Raw genomic sequence first — 20792 nt, 5'->3', positions numbered from 1 at the left:
TCTCTCTCTCTCTCTCTCTCTCTCTCTCTCTCTCTCTCTCTCTCCTCTTTCTGACATCTGTATTTCTTTTTACAATTTAAATTAATAGGTGCTTGATACTGTGCTTATCTGATTCTGATTCACCTTTTTCCACGTAGTACTCCTCTTTCTGCTCACAAGTCCTTGCTCTTTGTTTCCTGCTCAGAACATTTAATCTCCATGCTCTGAAGCTTTCTGAAATAAATCTAGACTATTCCACTTTGAATCGAGAGTAGTGATGGAAGGCATTTCAGAGCATTCAATGATAACAAGCAGCTAGCTGAGACATGTGTGCCACAGGCTTGCCACCACTCATCTGGAGTGTTTATTTTGTATCATCTAGAATTATTTCTTCATAATCTTTCCACTTTCAAGAGAAGCACAGACTACTAGAGTTAGAAGAGACAAAAAGAGAAAGCCTTCCACTTCCAAGTGGAGAAACTGAGGACAGAGCCAAGTTCAATAACTGTGCAGAGAAGCACCCTGGAAGCCCAAAGGCAGTGGCTGGAACCCACTTGAACAGCTTTGGGGAAATTCCTTCACTATGATGACCCTTAGCTTCTACATCTATAAGAGATAAATTTTTAAAAAATATCATCTTTCATGTGGTTAACAAGATCTAACAAGAAGAAACTTGCAGATGCCCAGCACATGGACCAACATATAGGACAGGTTCTATGCTAAATACATATGTGCTGAATCAAATTTCTCACTGAATCATATTTCACCATCTTCCCTGCCTCTTGTCCCCTCTCACCACCTCTCAGAGTTAGATACCTCTTTGTCCTCACCTCACCTGATCCATTACCCACCTTCTTCTCTTGCCCTTGCTCACATTCTACTATTAGGATGATGCAGGTACCTCTAGTGGTTTCTTAGTTACTATCTAAGTAAGTAAGAGCTCAATACTTTCCCATAGAGCTCCAAGACTCATTAGGGCTAACTTGACATTGGCATCTCTCACAGGTAGATATTGCACAAATTCTTTCACTCAGAATAAAATTCAAAGTCTCGATTACAGATATGAGGCCTTGCACCATCTGATCTCTGCACAATTTCAGCCCTCACAGGGTTCCTTTTCTCCTTCTGTGGCTTATTTATTTGTAGGTCCCTCAAAAGCTCCACATATTTTCTTACCTTTAAATATTTAGCCATGAAGTTTCCTCTGCCTTGACTATACTTGTTAAATGAGCTCTTTCTCATTCTTTGGATCTTATCTCAACAATCAGCTCCTCCTTTACTGACCCAGCTAAAGTTGGCACCATCACTCCCATGGTATACCCCATCCTGTCTGTATACTTCATGTACCGAATTGCTTCTTCCCTTGTAAGCCAGCACAGACTAAGCAGAGGTGTGGAAGTTCATTTTTACCATGGAGTAGCATTCAGAGAACCCAGCGATGGATGGACAAATGAATGCAAGAACAGACAGAAAGAACACTGCACACGACAGTCTCTGCTCTTGCAGTAACTTCCTGGGTGAATTTGTACAAGTTATTTTTGCATCGGGGCTTCTGTTTCCCTATAAGTATAATAAATATTGAGCTTTATAGTTTCTCATTTTCTATCTGGCTGAAAATCATCCTGAGTCTGAGAAGGCAAAGGTCTGGCCAGAAACGAACTAGAAACTCAGTCATTCCTTACAAACTTTGCTTTCCATACTTCTCTTTCTGCCTTCCCAGTTGCACTAGCTCTGCCTGACTCAAAAAAAAAAAAAAAAACAAAAAAAAAAAAAAAAAAAAATCATTGGCCAGCAGTGTCTTAGACAGTACTGGTTTATCAGGTGCTTTTGGACATTCTGGCTATGTTGGAGTGGTTGTTACCTCTCACTCCCTTTCCAGAATCAACTCAGAGAGATTTAGAATTTAACAGAGAGACATGAATGGAAACTAAGAGGAGAAAACCAAACTGCGTGACAAAAATTAGAAGGTCTGGGCTGAAGAGGCTTAACCAGAGCCTCCTTATCTCCACTACCTACTTGTCAGTGCAGGTTGCTATGAGTTTGAAATTTAGCTGTAGGCTCTGCATGGGAATAGTAAGACCTCCAACAAGTTCCTGGTACTCTGTGGACCTCCACCTCTCCATCTATAATTCAGAAGACCCCATAAAAACCCAGAGTCCCTGGTGCAGAGGTAATTAAATCAGCTAACTGCCAAAGCAGCTTTCAGAGTGTCCAATGCAAGGAGATGCACAGAGCCTTGTTCCCTTCTCTTCCCTGTCTGTGAATGGCCTATTTGGAGCCTTCCTTCGAGTCTACTCTTGCGCAAGATGCCTCGTGAATCAAGTGTGTAAAGCTGGGAGTAGCCGGTGGGGAGTCCCAGCTGTCCTGAACTCTGCCCTGGGAGAAACTGGGGGAAGCCTGTTGACGTAGGCTCGGGCAGCAAGTGTTACCACGCACACCAGCAGTGCTCCAAGAGCAGTTGCGTTCCAGATGATCTCCGTGCACTACTTATTGATTCGGCACAACCCTGGGAAGCTGTTATTAAGAGCTATCCATCTTGCTGACCAGAAAACTGAGGCTTCAGAAACTAAAACAAAGCCAATTTGCCAAAATACAGTTCCAGTAGTGAATGGATGGTATAGAACCCTAAACTCTCAGCAAGTAAGACAGTTTTTTTTTTTTTAAAGTGTTTTCTTCCAATCTGGAAGGATTGACTGCTGTTTGTTTCTTTCTTCTTGATAGCCAACACCCATATGTTGTGCCTGGCATTGAGCTAACCTCAGTGTGTACTATCTTGTTCGCTCTTCCTCATTGTCCTAATAAGGCAGGGTTTTTTTTGTTATCCCTACTTACATTTTAGAGGAAACTAAGACACAAAGAGATGATCCTGTGCTAGCATGTGGCCTGGAATCTGTACCCATGTTGGTAACCTGCCTCAGCACCTTTGCATATGAATCAGGAAGAGCAGGAGTCAGGTTGCCCTCTTCACGGAGGAATCAGCTGAGGCATAGCGTGAAGAATCATATGCTGATGCAATCACGGCTCTGAGTCTGACTGCCAAATTCCTTTCCTCTCCAAGTAGCTTCCCACTTTTCCTACCCATGACCTCCCCAACTCAGCCCAAACCCCTCAGAGACCAGGAGATGTCTGGAAGGTCGGGACACCAAGTGGCAGGCTGTCCCATAAACGGCTCTGACACCCAATGTGGGTGGCTCAGTGACTCAAGGCCAGTGTTCTCTCCCTTTTTGTTCTCTGGGCTTGAGATAGCCTTCAGGCACAGGGGTTTCTTCCTCTGTGTGTGCTGTCCAGGCCAACATCTCCACCTCTGTGTGTACAGGGTTCAAAAATGCAGCTCGGGGAAATGCAATGCAGGGCTTCGGCTGCAGGTCTTGTCCAGGGCCGGGAGACAGGCAGAGGCTAGATTCTGACTCAAACTCATGGGCAAGTAACAAGCAGAGAATTGATTTTATGTAATGGAGAAATAAGAGGCTTCCTATGCTGACAGGCAGAAAACTTTGGTCCTGCCACCTTCTGGCTGTGGTACTTTGAGTGAGTTTCTTTACCTGCTTGGATCTCAGAAGTTCCACAGTGTGTATGGAAAAAGGCAGTGAGGTCAGGTGGATGAAGGCATGGGAGAAGTATGAATAAGCCTTTGTTAGCCTTATGGACTGGGATTCTAGGGATTACATAGAACGTGGCACAATTAATGAATATAGTGGCATGTCTAAAGGTGAGTAAAATGCTTGTGTATGTAAATGGAGGATGAAGAGAAGGCCAACATGAGGAAGGGGCAGAGAAGGACTGCACTAGGCAAGGAGGTAGGTTGGAATCTTTTCTCAGTGTGAGCTCTCACAAAAGTGAACTTCATTTAACCTGCAAAATGGGGGTCATAACAAATCTATCATATAGAATTATTTGGCATAAAGTAGAGAATTTAGGGATAGCACTTAGCACAGTGTGCACCATAAAATATCTGCAGTAAACGATGATGATGGTGGTGGTTGCTTGTGGTTGGAGAGATCATGAGATCATGGTGATGGAGTATTGGGGATGGCGGCTTTGATGGCAATACTGGTACTGACAATATGATGAGAATGGTGATAACTTTGGGGGACAGGCAGGTTGGGTCCTTTCGTTAGACCCAGCTCAAAGTGAATGTCTCTGTCATTTAAACAGCCAGAGGTACACCATGAATGGGAAGGAGCCATAACACTTTGGAAGTTAGTGGTCATACAAGAGTTTGGTAGCTGGTTTAGCCATCTGCCTAATGTCTCTTTACTGACGCTTCAAGTTAAACATATCTATTTTGTCTTCTGGGAAGACTTCTAGAATTCGCCACATTGGTCTTTACTGAAGATCATATGTGAATGTACATATTGCCTTCTGGCAAAGGTTCAAATCGCCTGGCATAAGTTATAAATGCCTTGCTTGCCCTCCTACCTCTTGTTTCCTACCCTTTCTTCGTGTACTGTGCTCTTGTATTTCTCAGGGAATTACAATTTCCTTAATATTCTCCCCGATATTTGGTCCCTGGCAGAGACAATGTGTTCTGCCACAAATATTCTTCTCCTTCTCACATCTGTATTTGGTCTTCCCCTGCTTATAACCCAGGTAAGACTTTTGTAGATGTCATATCTCAGTTCTGCTTTAGCCTTCACTAGGAAGCTCATTTGCTGTATCTCCATTAATCTGCACCCTAAATTTCTAGTCACTCTTGCACAAACCACAAATTTGGCATGGCTGGGATCAGGCCCATCTTGCTCATGGCCTTTCATAGTACAGATAATTTATGAGGAACTACTCTTATTTCCTATCATTGAACAAAGATTGGAGTGGGCATTGAGCACTTACTACAGGAAGAGAAAGCAGTGAGATATATTGGAACGTGGAAGACACTGGTGAACAAAAGAGGTATACGTTCTTCCCTCATGAAATGTTCATCCTAGCATAAAGAAAGGGTGGAAGTTGCGTGATAATCATTATCTCTTTCCATGAAGGAATCCAACTTGTCCGTCTTAAAAAGTTATGATGATCATCATTGTCATCACACAAACACCATTGCTAGATCCATCAGTGTAGTTGATGTCATGGCAGAAAGAAAAAATGTGTGAGCCGTGATGAGGGAGTGTGAGCCACCACGGGTGGGATGTAAATGGTTGGGGGGGGTGCTCATTAAGAATGTGAACCTTGGTGAAGGCTAGAGGAGGTGAGGGAAGAGTCAGGAGGCTGAAGGGCAAAGGCTCTTCCCAGCCACAGGATTAGCCAGTGACAGAGATGGGAATGTGGAAGGATGCCTGCCCCTTGCCAAGAGCAGCAAGGGGTCCAGATCGCAGCATCTGAGCAAGGGCAGCCACAGGTAGTAGAGATGGCACTGGAGAGGCCATGGGTAGCATGGTGTACATAGAGAGAGGATGGCGGGCCACTGGGAAGAATCTCTTTCCCTCCAAGTAGAGTGGGGAAAAACTGTGTGGTTCTGCACAGAGGTGTGACACAATCTTCACAATTTAGAAGGATTATTCTAGCTCCTGGGTTAAGAATATGTAGTACTGCGGATCCCACAACCATTATCAGTGTGACCCATAGTGCACCTTGCTAAGAAGGCTGTTCTCCATCTAATAGTTTGGATTATCTTCCCATAGCTGAGAGACTCACTAGTCTTTTCTGAACAATGGATCACATACTGAGTGTGATAGCCTTCTCTAGTAAATCATGGTCTCATATAGGAACTGTTTCCAAATAAATGTGACAGCCCTACACTTACATGTCATGAACTGGAAGTGCTATCCCATTCTGGATTGTTCTGCAGAATTATCTCTTAGTCTCCAAAAGTTCAGTCCTAACTAACTTTCAAGTTCATTTTTGTTGACCACTTTTCCCAAGAGACTATGTGAAGAGTCTTTGATACATGAAATTAGTCCATATATCAAGAGACAGAAGTCTGGCCTGTCCACAGTCACAGACTCAAGACTAGACCCCAACTTCAAACGTCTACTTTCTCCTGTCCTTAAGGACTGTTGCAGGCCACCACTCCTCAGAAGGCTTTGGCTTGTTGAACATGGAGACATTTACTCTTCTTTCCTCACAGCCCTGACTCATGATTACTGAATGATTCCTATAAAAATTGATTTTATTGTTGTTGCTGCTAGGAGAGAAAATCTTTGGAGTAACCATCCTGGAAGTCTGCTCTGAATTGGATTCTGCTCAAAGCTCCAACAGGGAAATAATAAATTGACATTCTACAAAGCTGAGTCCTGCCCCTTCCTGTCTGCTTCACACTATAGGCAGGTGTCTGACTAGAAAGTTAGACACCCCTGGCAGACAGAATTTCCTGCACTGTCTTCCTCTTGTCTGCCAGCTGGGTCCTGGTCACTACACAAGTAGATGTGGAGAACAGCTGGTGTCTGTAAAGACAAATGGTGGAGGAAGAGTGGAGGCAGCAGACAGACATCATGCTGGGCCAAGGAACTGGGAGGCCCCAGCTCTGGGGACCAGGAAAAGGCTTAGGCGGAGTGCTGGCAAGAAGCAAGTCTGGGAAAAGGTGCTGAGAGCTTAACCCTGGCCTGGAGTTCATACCAGCAACTCCATTCCAGGAGGTCAATGAAGCAAGAAGCTCATCTACTAGCAGGGCAGGATTCTTGGGCAAGACATCGCCCTGTTACAACACGATGTTGAGAGAGGTTAGAGGCTGGTGCTTTATGGCTTAATTCTGTAGATTTGCATCTCAGTTTCAGTACTTGCTGGCTGGATAGACTTAGCCCTTCTAAGCCAGTTTTATCATCTATAAAATACAGATTAAAAGACAGCATCTACAACAGAGCCACTGCACTGACAAAATATGTAGAGGCTTACACTATGCTTAACAACGTGTAAGCTCTCAGTAATCACAAGCTATTGTGGTTGATGTTAGGAAACCCTAGGATTGACCCACATCTCTGTCACTATACAAGTGGTTTCACCTCACTGAACCTCAACTTGCTACCTTGTAAGATATTTCTACACTCTAAAGGAGAGCATATACAGATTCCACTGCTGCATAGTAAGTGGTCAATGAACGGAGCTCTTAGAGTGCAACAGCGTGATGGAAGCTTATCTCCCCTATGGATGCATTTCCACATGCCAGGCTCAGAAGAAAGGAATTTCCATTGATACAGGACTTGGGCCAAAGCGACAAGAGGGAAATAATAGGTCCAACAGGGAGGGTCAGGGGACTGAGAAGAAGAAAACCTCTCTCTTTCTTAAGAGCCTTCCTACTGTCATAACTGCAGACTGAAAATAGAACTTTCTTTTGTCCTGTGGACACCCTGGGGGACTCCTGTGTGGGCTTCTGAGGGTGTCAGGGATGCCTGGGAAGGTTGGGTCTCACCTACCACCACCAAGTCTTTGCTACCAGAGAGTGTGCTCTCCTTTTCACATGAGAATCGAGAGGTGGAGAATTTCACACCCAACTCCTCTGGCTGGGTTCACAACAACATTTCTTCAGCCACCTCTGGGAAGGCTGTGCTTAGGTATACCAAGGAAAACTACTCCTTTGTATAAAAGTATACCTATTCCTATGTACCTTTCTCTTTTGAGTGTTGTACCTGCATGGGAGAGACAGCAGGGCATGTGGGTTTGACAGATCTAGATTCAAATTAGGATTTACTATTCAATACCCACAGGACCTTGGGCAAGTCTCCTACATGCTCTTAACCCACTGGTTAATCTGCATGACTCAGAACATTAGCCTACCAGAGTTGACGAGGGGATTCAAGAAGACAGCAGAGGCCAGGTGTCTGACAGATGGTCTGCAGATATAGTGTGGACTTTTCTCTGCCTGTCTTTTGCTATAAACCAGTCTGCTGCAAGGAGGAGCTGGGGAGAAGCCTTTAAGCATTCAAGTTTATTTAGAAGTTGCACTGGGAAAATTAAATTGTAGGAAGTGTGGTTTTAATTTGAGAAATCTCTTTTCTCCTAGAGTTAGACTTCCAGGAACTCACATTTGGAAATATACAAACACCTGTGGGTAACAGAAATAATTGAGCCAAAATCATCCATGGCACAGAGTCCCTAAGTCTCTCCAGTCCTGACTTGCCATATAGTTGGAACATGCGCCCATGTCTGGGCGCAACCATGTGTCTCTAACAGGGCATTACCTGCTCCTTCGGGTCTCCATGCTCATGTCATTTCCTTGGGACAGGCACCCTCTCTCTGATCTGTACAATGCACTGTTCTCCCTGATGTCCTGCACTCCTTCATCACCACTTCCATAAAGGAGACTGAATGGATGGTTGCAGAGCTCACGACTAGCAATGGCAGGCCCCACAGGGCAGGAGCTGTAGCTGTCTGATCATGTCATACACATACAGCCTGGCCCAGTGCTGGGCACACAGAGATGCCTGGTGGACACCCATCTCCCTGGCGGGAGGACACCTGGTCTCCTGCATTCTGATACCACAGAGAACAGGTAGCCCAGTGAGTAGAAGTAGGAGATGATAACCCTCTATGTAACGAACTCAAACTACATTCTGATTGTGGGTGAAGGAGAAGCAAAAGAGAGAAATGAAACACAATAAAGATGCAAAAAAATAATTGTGGGCCACTTAGTGAGGAGGCGCTACTCAACTCTGCACCCTGGAGTCTGCGGTGCTGCAGCTGCGCCCGGTCAGGACCAGACTCAGAATGGTGACTGGTGCTCCCTGTGCGTTGGAACCAGAATTGCTGTAATAATTAGAGTCTGCACCTGAGCCTCTGTCTCATGACTTCATTTCCCTGCCATGCTCTCTGGAAAATGAGTAACACATTTAAAGGACAACGCCGTCCTCCTCATATATTTACAGCATTTATTACATAAGTTACAGTAGGTAGGGAAAAATTATTTTAATCAGCCCTGCACTCTCTCTGCCTGATGGTGTAAGACAAGGCCATAATTCTACAGAAACTTCTATTTAAAAACAAAAACCTTTACTTTCCATTCATTTTCCAAACAGCAATGGAGTGAAATTGACATTATTATATGATATATTCATTGGAAACAGGCATCAAGAACCTTAGCATGTTTAAACCATTTGGGTCACTTCAATTTTAAAAATCAATTATACAGGAATAATTAGGGCTGTAAAAGATTTATGTGCAAAAAATTCATAAGCACCATTATTTATAATATAAGAAACTGAAATAACTCAAAATGAAAAAGCAAATGGGCACCAACAATACTGCACATCACAACCATGCAACAAATAGAAATACAGCAAAAATATGGCTAAGAATTTTACCCTAATATTACACAGTTCTTATATATAATATTTCCTGTACTAAATAAGCAAAATCAAAGAGAACAAGATCCCAGACAGGAGATGCAGCGATATATTCATGGACACTTATGTCTTCACACTGTACAAAATATGTAGAATAGATTATCCCCACCAAAAGTAGAATTTATCTTTGGACTCTAGGACAACAGTGAACTTTTTTGGTCTCCTCTTTTGGGATTTCTCTAAGGATATATTGTATACTGTTTCACAATTAGAAACAATCATAAAATTTATGAACAGGATATGAATTTTATTCTCTTATACCCAAGCAGAAAATGCATGTCTTAAACATCCTACCAAGAGAAAGGAAGCTAAAACCAACTAAGAGGAGCGAAGCTTCCAAGTGTCACCCACAGAGAACCGATTGGCCGCATGAGCCTCAGCGTCCTCATTCCTCAGTCCTCCAGCTTGAGTGTGGCATTTTGGTTCTATCCCTGAACTCTAGGGTCACAGCACTGTCTTGAAGGCACCAGCTCTTTTAAGTGCTCCACAGTATCATCGAGCTTGAATTAGACTTGCAAAACCTTGTGCTGTGTTTACTCTCCCACCCAGCTCCAATCATTCCCCCTTTATGAGCCTCCATGTTCAATGAATCAAGTAAGCAGATCTGGTCAGATCCTCACAGAGAGCTCCTGGGCCATAACTGACTCTAGGCCCTAGCTGTCCTTATCTCAGAAACCCACTGCTCAATTCTCTACTAGGAGAAATTAGAACAAATCATCTTAGTGATAGTGGGTGAATATAAACATAAAAAGAGCTTTGTAGTGACTCCTTTATCATAAAAACTCTTCTCCACTTGGACTAGCCAGGTTTTCCAGCCTTTACCAGTGCTTGACTCATGCCCCAAACTTAGGGCTCAGCCCAGGGGAGCGGGAAAATGGAGGCAGCTACCTTTCTATGCATGATTGATGAGCACCTCACTCTAGTGCTTCGGTTTTACCACAAATGGCTGCGTCGCTCTTTTGTGCATCCTAGTGCCAAAGGAAGAAAATCACAACTCACCCCTGTCCCCTGTGCTTTAATCTTACAGATGGAAAAATAAAATAGAAGATGCAATGCCCAAGGGCCACAGTGATAAGTGCTTTGGTTGGGAATACCTCATATTCCCGCTCCTCCTAGACTTCAGCCATATGCCCCAAATGCAAGTCTTCTCTCTGACTTTACCTGCTTTCCTCCTGCCCCAAACACTGCCTGCTTTATGGCTGTTTCCCTGTCCCTTCCCCTCATCCCTCATTTTTTGGTTGTCACTGGCTCTGCAAGACCTTCTCTGTTGCCTTACCCAGGTCCCAACAGCACTAGGTTCTCCCTTCTCAAAGTGCTTTCTGCCCCCCTTTTTAATCTGCTTCCATGCTCTGAGGAGCACATCAACAAAGACCTCTCAGGGCCCAGCACATGACAGTAGCTCAACTAGTGATAAAAGGACTAATATGAAATAAAGCATTAAAAGAGCACTACCACAACCAGGACAATGCTTTGCCCACAATGTGGACATGAACTCGCTGAACACACTAGAGAGGTGTGCAGGGGCACCACCAGCCACCCACCCTGGCCTACCTTCTTGGTCTTCACCGTGGAGGTGCAGCAATCCCCACCATCGTAGTTGCAGAAGGCGCGATTGTTGATGGCATCACAGTAATTGTCTCCCATAAAGGGCTAGAAGGGAGGAGAGAAACAGGAAGGAAACAAGCTTTTGTCAGCATTCTGGAGTGAAGAGCCTGAGCTCAGTGCTTCCTCAAGACCCTTATGGTTGTTTAGTGGCCTCTTCAGCTCACAGACCTCGAGTCCATGACCTGTTCGGGTAAGTTATGATCTTACTATTTACAAACATTCTGCCACACATTCCTCAACTAGAGTATCATTATGTTCAGAAAAATATTCTTGAATACTGAGGGATACAAAGCCATAGGTGAGATTGCTTCCATCTTCCTAAAATAGAAGGCTTACTTTACTTGTAGAAGTGATTAGAAAATTTGAGCCCACTTTCCTCTTGATCTGGCAGTGAGTAATTAAGACATATGACTTGTAATAAAATATATGCAAATAAATATGGAAGTGAAGTGTAAATTGCCTGGGATAGAATGTGAGATTTGTTAAGAATTGTGCATAAATAGGACTACTGGACTCTTTTAGAATATTTTGCTGAGTTAACACACCTATAATATTCAAATGATGGAACTAAACAAAAAAGGGGATACAGATGAATGTCCATTTTGTATCTGTGTATTCAAAGTTTAGGATAGATATATAGTTACATTCTCTTAATGAATAGAGGAATTTGTTCTAATAGTGTTTGTAAATAGGATATCATGTCTGCATCTTGTACAGCAAATAACCACTAGGAAGAGAGTATGCAATGTGTTAATTATTGAAACTGTCATACCAATTTGATTTGAAACTATCTCATTACTGTTTGTTTCTCAATAAAATTATAGGGAAAAATAGAATTGTGCATAATAATTTATAAATAATAATGGTGGGCTGTCTAATAGAAGGATGCAGATAGAGTCAATGTCACATGAATTCCAGGTTTGTTTTCTTACTCTCTGAACAATCCTGGAGGTAGGCATTATTAGCCTCACTTTACAGCTGAAAATCCTGAGATTCATATTTCGGCACAGACTTGGGCAAAATCACACTAGCAAATACCACTGATTTAAACTCATTTGGGTTTATGGGTGATTCCTAACCTCATCTCACACTGTTTTAGGGTATTCTAATTTACACTGGTTAGCTTTTGTCTTCTGTGTTTCTAAAACCTTGTAATGCTCCATATATGAAGAAAAAATGATGGAGTGAGATTTCTAATGCCCTGGAAATCAATGATGGGAGAAGCAAAGCCTCATTTCCTGAGGGCCGTCACATCCCAGCAGATGCACTAGTTCAGTGGTTTCTCCTTCCCTCTCTCTCTCAACAAGTTCAATCAATGGAGCATCCCCAGATTTTGCATTTCTGTGATAAATTCTTTCTAGATTTGTGCCTCAACTTAAATGGCCAGGGTCCATTTTATCATGGCCTTTATGGAGTCTAAAAGTGATCCATCAAGATGGAAAAAGATAAGCACTGGATTTGAGTTCAGGTGTGACTCCATGAGTGACTCCTACGCTCAAGTTGGAGCAGTGAGCACCAACCACACACAAAGCCTAAGACTTCCTTTTCTATTTTCCTCAGGAGCTTGGCCTGTGGGCTGCCTTCACTGTGCTCTTCCCCATATGTAGTATATGAACAGACTGATGAAGCAGACCAAATGTCTCTTCCTTAGACTGTGAGCAACTAGCTTGGTGAAGGAGCAGCTGGAGAAGAGAAAGAAGAACGAATCTCTAGTCTCATTTATGAGCTAATCTGACCTACATGCCTTTTCCTGTAGCCATAATTATCCATCTATCTATATATCCTTTCTCTATTCTAGTCCACTGTATTTATTGAAAGCCCACTATGTGCTGCACACTATACTAAGAAGAATAAAGCATTCTAGTAAAAAAACAAAGTCCTTAGTCAAACAGTCAGACATTTAATTGGCCAGTTTCTACTCTGATAAGAGCTATGATGGAGAATACATGGTGCCATTAGAGCATTTGATCTAGTTAGGGAGCTCTGTTAAGGTGTCCCTAAAGAAATGGCATTTCAGCTGATATCATCAAGATGGATAGGAGTTAATTAGTAAGGGGCATTTCTAGGGATGGGGAGTGAAATGAATAAAGTGCTGCTGTTTAGAAACTTCTCTCCTCTGTGGTATTTCTCTGTGGCTAGTTTTATTCATAAGGCAAGCAATTCATTCTTCAAGATCTATTTTAGACATTGCCCCTTTAAAATACCTTCTGGAAGAGTCCAAAGATACTCTGTGTTTCTACAGCTTTTTATACATGCTTTAGTCAAGGTGTTGCTACATTAATTTATACTTCTTTCCTTAATTATCTGTCTTCTTTACTATACCTTAAATTCCTTAGACAGGGAATAGGTGTCATCCATTTTTATATCTTAGATTTTTCTGGGAAAGTATCTGGCAAGTTGGGCCAAGCTCTATCTATTGAGTAAATTTTTACTCAGTGAAACAATGGGTAGATGAATGAATGGGTGGATGAATGGCTAAAGACCAGAAAAGTGTCACAGATGACTCAATAACTCAAGAGGAACATAGTCACTGTTTTCACTTTAATAAGCCATTGTATTCTCAGAACCTAGACTAGTGACTGGTATATCATGGGAATTCAGAAAAGCTTTGATGAACAAGTGAGTGAATAGTCACCTTGGGCACAATTTATAACAGAAGTAAAGGGGATCTGGAACCCCTTGTATGCCCTGGCTACTTCTAGTTGCTTGAGGTACGATTGGGTCCTTGTTGGGTTCCAAATTCGTTCCTTTTCTAAGTACACTTTCAGCCCCAGGTAGGAGACAAATTCTCAGCTCTAAGCTAAAGAGGGAAGGAGATGAGGGACACCTCCAAGGGCACAGGTGGTAAGCATCGCTGTCAGGGCTTGGAGCCTGGCAGATGAGGGTCTTCTGGCCTCACTGCTGAGTCAAAGGAAAGATTGAATTCTGCTGTCACGCAGATTGCCCAGACTGCTGACTCAGCAGAATAAGCGCTCAGGTAACTGAAGCTGCCTGTTCCCAAAATGCTACCTTGATCAAAAGAGGTAAAAGAAAGCTATAGCTACATGGCCTTGGCTTTGTCTCTGTTGACTACAGCTTAGAATAATGGAAGTTCCCAGACTGCAATGTCCCAAGAAGATGCCACAAGGGGTCCCTAACCCCATGTACACAGAGAAATGTGTGGCTCAGGGACTATATAGTAACACTCACATGCCAGGGAACAGCTCCTAGGGGGTCACCTAGCACAGGAGCAAAAGTAGCAGCCTACAAGTCAGGGGACCCAAGCTTATGGCTTCATCCAGTAGCCAGAATGCTGCACAGATTTAGACCAGGCCCTCTCTGGCCTGCATCTTCCAACCTACACAGCAAGCAAGTAGAGCTAGAGCAAGCATACCAAGACCCTTCCCAGTTCTGGACTTCTGTCCAGTTTTAGAACTGACCACTATCTAGATGGCTGTTTCCCATCTTCAAAATGAAAGATTAGGATTAGATGCTCTAAAGGAGCTGTTGTGGTTCTAATATTCTATGAGTTTCATCAAGGATACATGATTTTGTACGATATGGTTTAGTCCCTTTTACTTGCATCTTCCTTGGGGGCTTTTGTTGGGGGTGGGAGAGAAACTACAGAGAGTTGACATCCTCTGGAAGGGATTTTTGAGCACCCTTTTCACTCTCACCTGAGAGCTGCTGAGCCAGCATGGTATACAGAAAGGTCCCTGGGTTCTCTGCATCACCCTCACTTGAGACCTCAGCTGAATCTCCAGGACCTGGAACACCCCTAGTATCTTGTCACTGATACACATCTCCAGGATTCTGAGTCCAGAGAAATGCTTCAACTATAAAGTCATAGAGATTTAGGGCCAGTCAGTGGATGAGTTTAAGTCAACCATATTACTTCCAGGGTTGAAGAATAAATGAATAACTAAGATGTGGGACAGAGACAACTGATGTGCAAGCCATGATCATGAGCAAAATAGAAATTTAAAAGATGTCTCATATGACTCTGTTGTTTAGGATAATGATGGTTAAATTCCTGCCATATCATAGATGCTAAATCAATGTGGCCTCTTTCCCTTCCTTTCTTACAGACCCAATGCTGTATAGGCCATGGGTTTTGGAAATAGAAAAGTCTAGCTTGCAGTTCCAGTTCTGTTACCTATTGAATATATTTTAAAATATATTTTTCATTTCTTCTGTGCTTCAATTCTATCACTGAAAAATGAGATTTCTGATTTCTATCTGAGAAGTCTGCCAAATGGATATATACAACACTTTGTAGGTGCGGTAAATGTTAACCATAAGATTATAACAACAGCAATAGCATCGCTTAGAGAGCTGAGGAGTGTTTCCTGTAACTCACCTCACAGCCTTTGACACAGTGGATCAGAGCAGGGTGAGGGTACCACTTCAGGCCAGCAGTACAGACAATGCTCTGCCAAGAGATGAAGACAATGGTCAGATGGGTTTGGGATGGGGAGGAAGCCACCTCTTTGCCGGCACCGCACACAACCAACCCACCTCTTCCTAGACACATCAAGTACTGAGCTCACCCTGGTACTTACATGGACAGCTTGCCCAAGTACATGTACTAACAGGAGCCATAAGAATAAAGTAATATTTGTATGCAACGTAGGTGTCACAGTTCCACATTTCCCTGGAAGGAGCAAGGGCTGAGGAGAAGCACAACTGGGAAGCAGAAACATGATCCAAAAGAATCTTCAGAAAAGTCTTGGCTGGTCTTTGACCCACTGGTGTAGTTGCGAATCAGTTGGGAGGAAGAAAGAGTGTGTTCATGTGTGTTTATGCATGTGTGCATATGTGTTTGGTATGTGTATGTCCATGTGTCCATAAGTATATTCATTTGTATGGCTGCAAAAGGAACATTCAGGGTATGGAGCAGGATTTTCCCAGGCATAAACTTAAGGCCATTTTCATCAGAATCCCTGATTGAGCATATTAAAGGTGCAGATTCATCAGATGTAATAAATTTGAATCTCTGAGCATTCTGCATTTCGAAAGCTAGAGGAAGGGCAAGGAAGGAAGGAAGGAAGGAGAGGGAAAGTGGAAATAAGTAGAAGGATATGCCACATGTAAGAACCTAATGACCTCAATGAATGGAACCAGCATATGCCAGAAACATGAGCTAAGATTAATGATGTCAATACAAATGAAAATAAGGCAAGGGGAATGACAGGAGAAAGGGATGGAGAGGGAAGGGGAAGGGATAGTAAAAAGAAAGAAACAAGATGTATTGTGTACCTAACCACTCACCAAGAGTAAACTGCATGCACTGTAAATGTGTACTAGGATAAAATAAAAAAATTATTGAAAAATAGGGGGCCGGCAATAGTTCAGTGCCATAAGATCTTGCCTTGCAAGCGCAAGGTTCTGAGTTCGATCCCTGGTCCCACCAAAAAATAACAATAATGAAAAATAAATTAAAAGGAAGCTAATTGTCATTGATTCTATAGCTCGAGAGCAGGTTGCTGAGAGGCCGATGAGCTGACCTTTGGTTTGAAGCACCAGAGAGGCACCAGAGAGGCAGAGAACACTTCCTGGTATCACCTTCTGTCCCTGCCACATGCACCTCCTCACAGTGCCCTGGGGTTGCCCACACTTTCCTAACAAATTTCAGAGAATATGTTCTTGCTGTTTCTTTTTACTGAAATACCATTACACATCTTGAACAATCCTTGTTCATCTCTTAAATTTCTACTCAAGACTTATCTCCTGTCTGATGCTGTTCTTAACCTGCACAAGCAGAGCTCACAGGTATGCTTACATGTACTTATTAATAGCTTTCTTTAATAATAATTATGATGAGGATGACAAGTGAAGTCTATTAAGTGCATTCGTGGTGCTAATTACCTTATGCATTTATCTTATTTATTTCTTGCCACATACTGTGAGGTGGGCATTAATCTTGCATCAGAAGAAAATAGATTCCTCAAGCTTCATGACTGTCAAGTGGAGAAGCCATGGTTTGGAACAAGCAATTGTTCTAGAAATGATTTAAGACAGCCCATGATGTAAAATCTACAGGATGGCAGGTTTTTAAAGTAGATGAAAGAAGAAAGATCAATAAAACTGGGAAGAGAAAACAGTATCAGGAATGAAGCTACTATAAAATTCCTGGGAGTTACCTTTCCTCTTCCCCATAGATGCTTTAGCTTTTATACTGAATTTCCATATTATATTTCTCTAAGAAAACAAAATAAAATAGCACAAACTTGAGTGTGCAGTGAAAGGTGACAGTGTGGGACAAGCCATGGAAGTCTAGGTGGTCAGGGATTGCTCTCCCGGATGAGTGCCTGCTGATTAATTTTAATTAAGAAATGAGCAGTCACATGGGCAAGAATGTGGGAAATCCCTGTGACCAGCTCCCTTTGTCCCTGAGGGCAGAGTTCTAATATGAAAGCCAAAGTGTAATTAAGTTTCTAGGGAAGACTTGTGAAAGGGAGTCACATGACACCAGGCCAGATCTGAGTTGGGTGCATTTCATTTCTGCTCCACATTAACTCTGGTTCGCATGTTAGATCTCCCGTGCCTAGAATGGTGCCTGCTGCACAGAGGTTGCCCAAGAAATATTATTTTGCAAAGGCATGGGTCCATGTCAGAGTAGAGATGACGCTACCAAAATAGAGATGATTCTTACCAACACCTGTCTGCCAGAGTGGCAGAAGAGCTTTCCCAATGCCAGGCATACTGTCTAATAAATCACTGTAGCATAGACTGAATTAAATTAAAAATCTTGACCAAGAGTTTAACTTGCGGTTCTGTCAGTCTGTCTCACAACGTGACACCTACTGTCTAGTTCCCCACGGAACATTGTCTACCCTCTCCCAATACACAAACAGGTGTATATGGAAAAGACGATGGGATTGGAAGTAGGACAGATGTTGTTACAATTCCAATTTGAAATTCCTTTCTAAATATCATCTATGATGCTTGTGAAATAGTACTGAAAATGCCACAGGCTTGTAAGATGATGCATCAAGATAAGTGGATAAGGAAACATTTTTGGATCAATTTCTTAAGTTTCTTGAGAACAGAGCCTTGATTTCAGATTTATTTGCTTTTCTCCAGGATCAGACATGAAACACAGTGAACAAATACATAGGAGGGAACGTGAGTTCCTCACCACTCCTCCCTCCACTCACATTCCAGTCATGGAGCCAGAGAGCAGATCACCTGCTTTAACTCTGAAGAAGTTTAACCCAATCTCTTCTCTGAGTCCCAGTGTCTGTTCTCAGCCCAAATCCAGAAATGCTGGACAGCATTTGGTAAACATGCAAGGAGTAGAAAACAGCAGGGTTAGGATCCACCAGGGATTCAGTGACCATCCCTCCCCCTGTTTATTTGTGAGCTAATTTAATCCATCTGCAGGAGTGCCTTGGTGTAGTTGTACAAGTTTCTGTCAGTTGAGGCTTACCTAACATGAGTTCAGAAAAAGGACTTTTATACTATCTGCATAAGCCTATTTATCTTTCCAAGGCTTTTGGATTTTCCACTATTACTCGGGTCTGCATTCCCCACCTGTCTTACTACAAGGTCCCTCTGTGTGCTAGGGAAACTCAGAAAGCGGACGGGCAGTGGGAACTGAAGGAAAGGCCAGGCTGCTCAGACCCCAAGTTGAGAGATCCCCCATGGGGTACCTCAAATGTCAGCCTTGTTCTTCCATATGCCAGTGACACAGGCAGTCCCAACAGAGCCCTTGAGGCCAGGATTTGCAAGAAGATTTCACTTCCTGTCTCAGTGTTTAGGAAGAATGGACTGCCTTTTCTTCCGGACTGTAACTGTCATTTTGGCAACACCACCAACACCACAACCGCTGGTGCCACCAGCATCATCAGCAAAACCATCAGCGATGCTGGCATCACTGCTATCAACCTCCCCTTCTCTTCATGTTAATCCTCGTACTACCACCACCATTACTGTCACCACCACAGTGGTGACATTGCTACCACGATCGTCCTTACCAAATCATCATCACTCTCATCGCTTCCACCAACACCAATACCAGCATCATCATCCTTGTCTTTAACCTCATCCCCAGGAAGCCTATAGTAGATGAATATTATGCTCAGAACATTCCCCGCATTGATGACTTACTGCAACTATGAGATCGATATTATTTTAGACTCTTGTTTGCCTGAGAGGAAACTGAGGACTGAGAAGATGGCCTCCACCTGGGTAGGCAGTGAAGTTGGCAATTAAGCCTACAGCTGTCTGGTTTCAAAGTCTGTGTTTTGACTACCATATTCTCCTTCAAAGTCTTATAGCCGCTGAAGCTATAATTATAAAGTAGCTTCCTCTTTTGATGGAGGAGAAGGCCAAGATTCAGAAAGGTGGAGAGACACTGAGACAATTGCAGGAGGATGTCTACAAGGTGAGATCCAGAGAAAACAGGCCCCACTCAGAGCCAAGTGTGTGTGGGAAGCCATCCGAGAGGCCCTTCTCATCCTGAGGCCCAGATTTGACCCCCCCTTGAATGTCTTCTCAGATAAGCTCTCCTTTTCATTGATCTATAGGGCCTCCCAAGAGTAAATTCTATTAATTAGCATTCTTATTGTTGCCTTGTGTTATCAGACAGTAAGTTTCTACATTTCTGCTGAGATGAAACTTCCTTCGAGGATGAAAGTCTAGACACTTCCATCCTGTCTTTTTAGTGTTTAAAGGATGCCCGACATTGGAAATCATAATCAATATTTATTGCAAATGTGAAGGAACAAACAAACACAGGACCAGATAGGTGAGTGAATGTAAGGGAGGATGAGTGATCAGTGGATTCTGGCTGCACCTTATTCTACGGCCACCCTCCCCAGGGCACTTGGCATCTCTATCTGGTTCACTTACTAGTTACTGTCTACTTCTCATTTCCAAAGTCTGGGCAGAATTTTCTAACGTTGCTTCTTTTTCCTCAAGGGATGACAATCTGCACCTTGTCTTTGCATATTACATAGTTTTATTTTCCAAAGTGTGTAGGATGCCTTCCTTGCAGGATGGAGTAAGCAGAATTAGAAAATTTAACAACATTTCTTGAGCTGGACAGTTACAATCTCTCTAAGCCTCAGCTGTCTGTAAAATGGTGGTAGTGTTCACCTCAGTCGGTATGACAGAGGCAAAATAAGGTGACATATGGGGAAGCATCCCAGCAAATGTGGCCATTATCACAATGGTCAGTGAGTGCCAGTTTCTCTTTCCTTTTTGAATCCCATCCTGTTCCCTTCTTTCTGTCTCCCGCTCTGCTCTCCTCCCATTCTGTCTCCAGAGCCATTATAAAATCTAAGGATTTAGCTACCAACAGAAACTATAAGCCAATGAGCACGACAGGTGTATCTTGTGTTGCCCAACTCTCCTGCCATCCCTGTGCAGAGAGCCATGTAGGAGCACACTGGAATTACTCCTTAGGACTGGTGGGGGAGTACTCCTCAGAGCCCTAGAAAATTCTAAATATCCAATTTGATGGAGCCCATCTCATCCAAAGGTCGCAGTCCAGAAGTTCTAGGATCTACAACCCACAGAAGTATTTCCCTTGGCATACAAGTACTTGAAAAAGGTCGAAACTTATTGCCCAATAAAAAGAGATTCCAATTTTTAAAGCTCCCATTCATTGTACTCAAGAATTTAAAAACAAAAAAAAGAAAGAAAAAGGAAAACATGGTTCTAGTAGGCCCATATTTCCACTGCTACCCTTGGCTAGATCTGCCCACTTGGCTAGATCTGCCCACTCTCGATACAGCCAATTAAAGACGTTTTTCATGGTTCACCACAGTCTCCACTATTCTCCCTAGTCTCTCCAACACTGAGCTAGAAGGGCATTTGTATGTATAACCAAATGTATAGCTTTTCATTTATTCAGTTGGAGGAAGAATATCTCATTCAAAAGTACATTGTGAAAAACAAAACAAAACAAAAAAATCTAAAAATAAAGGGGCCAGGGAGATGGCTCAGTAG

General features: G+C 42.9%; 1 protein-coding gene across 2 annotated transcripts in view; it reads right to left on the bottom strand.

Moving 5' to 3' along the window:
• Positions 1–20792, bottom strand: part of LOC101583960 (pappalysin-1) — a 132599-nt gene that overhangs the window by 6254 nt on the left and 105553 nt on the right. For both annotated transcript variants that reach the window (XM_004641459.2, XM_023701594.1), the window contains exons 13-14: positions 15196–15267; positions 10803–10901 (exon numbers count right to left, since the gene is read on the bottom strand). In XM_004641459.2, coding sequence (XP_004641516.1) covers positions 10803–10901; positions 15196–15267 — 171 coding nt within the window. The remainder of the gene's footprint in view (positions 1–10802; positions 10902–15195; positions 15268–20792) is intronic.

The sequence above is a fragment of the Octodon degus genome, unplaced genomic scaffold (genome assembly GCF_000260255.1).
Source record: "Octodon degus isolate 3935 unplaced genomic scaffold, OctDeg1.0 scaffold00137, whole genome shotgun sequence".
Taxonomy (NCBI): domain Eukaryota; kingdom Metazoa; phylum Chordata; class Mammalia; order Rodentia; family Octodontidae; genus Octodon; species Octodon degus.
This window is presented reverse-complemented; position numbering and strand designations above follow the sequence as displayed.